The sequence below is a fragment of the Salarias fasciatus genome, chromosome 18 (assembly GCF_902148845.1).
Source record: "Salarias fasciatus chromosome 18, fSalaFa1.1, whole genome shotgun sequence".
Taxonomy (NCBI): Eukaryota; Metazoa; Chordata; class Actinopteri; order Blenniiformes; family Blenniidae; genus Salarias; species Salarias fasciatus.
The window spans coordinates 6,096,275-6,101,262 of NC_043762.1; the positions used below are offsets into that span (position 1 = coordinate 6,096,275).

Sequence of the window (4,988 nt, forward strand, 5' to 3'; positions counted from 1 at the left end):
GATCCGTCTGCGTTCTTCTGTTCCACACTGTCCACTTCTCCACGTCGACAAAACTCAAGTTGATATTTATTTTATTGTACTTCAGTCTGTAGGTGACTGAACGCTCCACAATCCAGTGGCCACTTTATTAGGCACACCTGTCCAACTGCTCCTTAATGCAAATTTCACATCAGCCGATCACATGGCATTTAGGCATGTAGACATGGTGAAGACGATCTGCTGCAGTTCAAACAAAGCATCAGAATGAACGTGGCATGGTTGTTGGTGTCAGACGGGCTGGTCTGAGTATTTAAGAAACTGCTGACCTAATGGGATTTTCACACACAACCATCTCCAGGGTTTACAGAGAATGGTCCGAAAAAGAGAAAATATCCAGTGAGCGGCAGTTCTGTGGGTGAAAATGCCTCGTTGATGCCAGAGGTGAGAGGGGAATGGCCAGACTGGTTTGAGCTGATAGAAAGGCAACAGTAACTGAAATAACCTCTCGTTACAACCAAGGCATGCAGAAGAGCATCTCTGAACGAACAACACGTCGAACCTTGAGGCAGATGGGCTACAGCAGCAGAACACCACACCAGGCGACACTCCTGTCAGCTAAGAACAGGAAACTGAGGCTGCAGTTCGCACAGGCTCACCAAAATTGGACAATAGAAGATTAGAAAAATGTTGCCTGGTCCGATGAGTCTCAATGTCTGCTGCGACATTCGGATGGTAGGGTCACGATTGGCGTCAGCAACATGAAAGCATGGATCCATCCTGCCTTGTATCAACGGTTCAGGCTGGTGGTGGGGGTGTAATGGTTTGAGGGATATTTTCCTGGCACTCTTTGGGCCCCTTAGTACCAATTGAGCATCATTGCAAGGCCACAGCCTACCTGCTGACCATGTCTGTCCCTTTATGACCACAGTGGACCCATCTTCTGATGGCTACTCCCAGCAGGACAACGCGCCATGTCATAAAGCTGGAATCACCTCAGACTAGTTTCTTGAACATGACGATGAGTTCACTGTACTCAAATGGCCTCCACAGTCACCAGATCTCAATCCAATAGAGCCCCTTTGGGATGCGGTGGAACGGGAGATTCACATCACGGATGTGCAGCCGGCAAATCTGCAGCAACTGCATTGATGCTATCATGTCATTATGGACCAAACTCTCTGAGGAATGTTTCCAGTACCTTGTTGAATCTATGCCACGAAGGATTAAAGCAGTTCTGAAGGCCAGAGGGCGTCCAACCCGGTACTAGCAAGGTGTATCTAATGAAGTGGCCTGTGAGTGTATATTAAAGTGAGTCATGGTGTTCCTCAGGGTTCTGTCTCCAGACCCATAGTTTTTTGGTTCTACATGCTTCCTCTCAGGAATGTTATCAGGAACCTCTCCTTTAACTTTTTTTATGCAGATGATATGTAAATGTATTGATCTGTGAACAATGTTCAATCATGTTCATGTACTTTTTATGATTTACATTTATTTTTTGAAAAGATTTATGATGATCATATTAATATGGTGTAAGTTATAACAGTCTGGGACGTGTTTTTTCAGTTAAAACGTTAAAAATAAAAAGTATAAAAGTATCAAACTGCTAAGGTTAACCCAACCTGTAGAGAGTTGCTGAAGAAAACTGTAGCTATTTGTAAAATTTCAACTGAATAAGTTCATGTTTTGTTTTTAAATGTTAAAAATCAAGTTTGGGAATAAGTCAGGTTCTTCTCTGGGTTTTCTGGTTTCTTCACAACCTAAAAGAATAGAACTAAAATGTTCTTTTAACTCCTCTTAACCAGCATGGAGCTGATCTCCACCTCTTCTAACGCGCTCCGTTTGTTTCAGCGAGGTCCACGTTCCTTCCTCATCATTCCTCTTGCTCCTGGTTCCAGCTGCTCCCTGTGTGGACTCACACCTCCTGGGTTAGTTACTGGTTTAGCTGCTGGGTTAGTTATTGGTTAAGTTCCTGGTTTAGCTCCTGGGTTTAAGTGACTGCGTGTGTCGGAGTCAGCTGGGATTTCTCTTTCATGAGGAAAACATTCATCCTGATATTCTGTTAGTCATGAAAACTGCAAACCTGTTAAAGTCACCGTGTGACGTTCGGATCGTGCAACAAGACATTCAGAGATTCAACAAACAGGCGGCCTTTCTGAATGTGGAAGAAGAGAGTTCAGCGGGAACATGAACCAGCCCGGTGAGATGCAGGTCAACCTGACGCTTCAGGCCCAACACAGTGACAACCAGGAACTTTCCCCTACTCTAATGACAGGCAGTTAAACAACAAGAGCGCGAGCCTGAGGAAGCAGAGCCACAACTTCACCTTCCGTCAACGTACAAATTTAGAGAGCTGAAAATGTCAAACTCAAGAGGCTGCAAAGAAGTGATTTCTGGATCCATGCTGGAGCAGAAACCTCCCTCTTCAGTAGACAGAAGCAGATTATAACTCGGAGGGCGTCGGATCAACCTCAGATTAAAAACAAGTTGACAAATCTATCAGAGCGAACACCGGTTTATCAAGACCAGTTTGCAGCCCACAGGAGGAAGAGGATGCTCTATAATCTGGGTATTAGTAGGAGGAAGATGCTCTTTAATCTGGATGTTAGAGGGAGGAGGATGCTCTTTAATCTGGATGTTAGTTCTTCTGAGATAAACTATAAACTCACAGACAGGAAAGCTAAGATTGCTAATGCTAATTCCAGCTCCATGCTCATTAGGACGACTGACATGTCAGGAATAATGTGGCTCCGTCTCTTCATAAATGAGGACGTCAGGAGTGATTTAGTCATTTCATTTATTAACTTAAGCACACAGAACAGGGAAAATCAAGACGGCAGCTCTGCAAATATTTTCATGGAGGAATGACAGGAAGACATTCCTCCCAGAACCTGTTCTGACTGATCAACAGCCAGCAGCTAAAATATCAATGGAAAAAAAAGACATTACAGGTTTTAAAGTGGTACGAAATACCTGGTACACCGAATTGATTCATGCTAAATTCAAATAAAATCCTCCATCGTCTTCAGAGAAACTTCATTCGTGAACGTTTCAGCAGCGCTGGCTCCACGTCAGCGAGTTTTGAGAGTACTGCACAGCCAGTCCAGACCTTCGTAGAGCCCTTCTCCAGAGATGGCACAGGTGGCCTGGATGAACCAGCTCCTGGACCTCAGGCTGTGAAGGCTCATCTTGTCCGTCAGCTCTGACGCCGTCATGGCGTTCGGGAGATCCTGCAAACACAGCAGCTGGCTTTAAAGGGAAGGTGGGGATATCTGAAGAGCTGAAGGGAAGCGGTGGATCAGAGCTGAAATCTGCACAAGTGAGTCAGATAACGTAATGAAACCAACACGCGAAGAAACGGAGTCAGTACAGGGTCGCTGGATGGTTGATCCAAGGCGGTGAGGCGAGGTGAGACGCAGGACAAACTGGACACAAGAAGCAAAGGGAGACAGACCGGGGAACCGGGGAGGAGCTGCAGGTTCAGGGAGAGCCCCGGCACCACACATCACTAACCAGCCCTTACTAACCTCTCACCAACACACTGACCCTAACCGTTACTAACAAGCCAACCTCTAACCATAACACCAGCAGACCTCCTCTAACTCCTCACCACTAAACTCTAATATTCAACAGCCAACTAACCACCTCTAATCATCATTATAATGAAAAGGTGCATCTTGTTTCACACACACACACGTTTGTACTTCCACAGTTGTGAGGACATTCACTGACATAGTGCATTTCTTCGCTCCTGACCCTAACCCTAACCATCAAAAATTAATGCCTAACCCTGACCTGTGCCCTAAACCTAGTCCAAAAAATCAAGTCTTAATCCTCAGAAAGCTCATTCTACATTGTGAGGACCAGCAAAATGTCCTCACTATGTATAATGACCTCGCAACGGTGGTGTTCCACCAGGGCCTGGTCCTCACAGTCATGGAAAGACATGCACACACACATACACACACAGACACACACACGCCTTTCCGGACCAACCTGTTTGTTTGCGAACACTAGAAGCGCGGCGTCTCGCAGTTCGTCCTCTCCTAACATCCTCGTCAACTCATCTCGAGCCTCATGGATTCGCTCTCGGTCATTACTGTCCACCACGAAGATGATGCCTGGAGCCACAGCACACACACACACACACACACACACACACACACACACACAGTGACCCGATCAGGCCAGCGTTCTGATGCCAAATCCCCCAATCGTGCGTTCAGACGTTACCCTGCGTGTTCTGGAAGTAATGGCGCCACAGCGGGCGGATCTTGTCCTGACCTCCGACGTCCCACACGGTGAAGGAGATGCTCTTGTACTCCACAGTCTCCACATTGAACCCTGGGGGAGCGGAGGCAGTGATCAGCGGCCTGTGTGGGGGAACGCCAGGCGTGTGACGCTGAGCAGACTCACCGATGGTGGGGATGGTCGTCACGATCTCTCCCAGCTTCAGCTTGTAGAGGATGCTGGTCTTTCCGGCGGCGTCCAGACCCACCATGAGGATCCTCATCTCCTTGTTCCCGAACAGCCTGTGGAATATGTTCCCCATGATGGCGAGAGACGGTAGAGCCGACGAGCACACACACTGCTGTGTGACCGCGGAAAGGGAGTCGCCACAAAAGCTATTAGAGCCATCTGACAGGTGAGTCACAGAAACCTGAAATACACGACGGAGGGCACACCTCGCAGCGCGCCTTTGTGTCTGAGCACAGCTGCACCTGTGCGACACGTGTTACACCTGTGCTACACCCGTGCACTCCGCTGCAGCTGTTTACGCCTCTTTCTCTTTCTGATGGAAACAGACTCGGCACTCACCAAGGTGCACTTCGGCCTGCACCTTTGGTTTAAATGAATGAAGTCTGATTAAAATTACTGTTTCAATTGAATTGAACTGGGAAATACCATGCTGTAGTGTCATTTTTGCCCCTGTCATGGTTTAATATGAAAGTTTATCACGCTCCATGTTTGTTGAGGAATCATTCTGACCATTGTTGCTCAATTTAAATTGA

The 4,988-nt window shown here is 47.1% G+C and overlaps 1 protein-coding gene across 1 annotated transcript; it reads right to left on the reverse strand.

The window, feature by feature from the left end:
* Positions 1 to 2,756: 2,756 nt before the first annotated feature.
* Positions 2,757 to 4,622, reverse strand: LOC115405682 (ADP-ribosylation factor-like). The gene is made up of 4 exons (XM_030115337.1): positions 4,393 to 4,622; positions 4,210 to 4,320; positions 3,973 to 4,097; positions 2,757 to 3,206 (listed from the first exon to the last, which is right to left on the reverse strand). The coding sequence occupies exons 1-4, from the start codon at positions 4,526 to 4,528 to the stop codon at positions 3,048 to 3,050; spliced, it is 531 nt and encodes a 176-aa protein (XP_029971197.1). The 5' UTR covers positions 4,529 to 4,622; the 3' UTR covers positions 2,757 to 3,047.
* Positions 4,623 to 4,988: the final 366 nt, after the last annotated feature.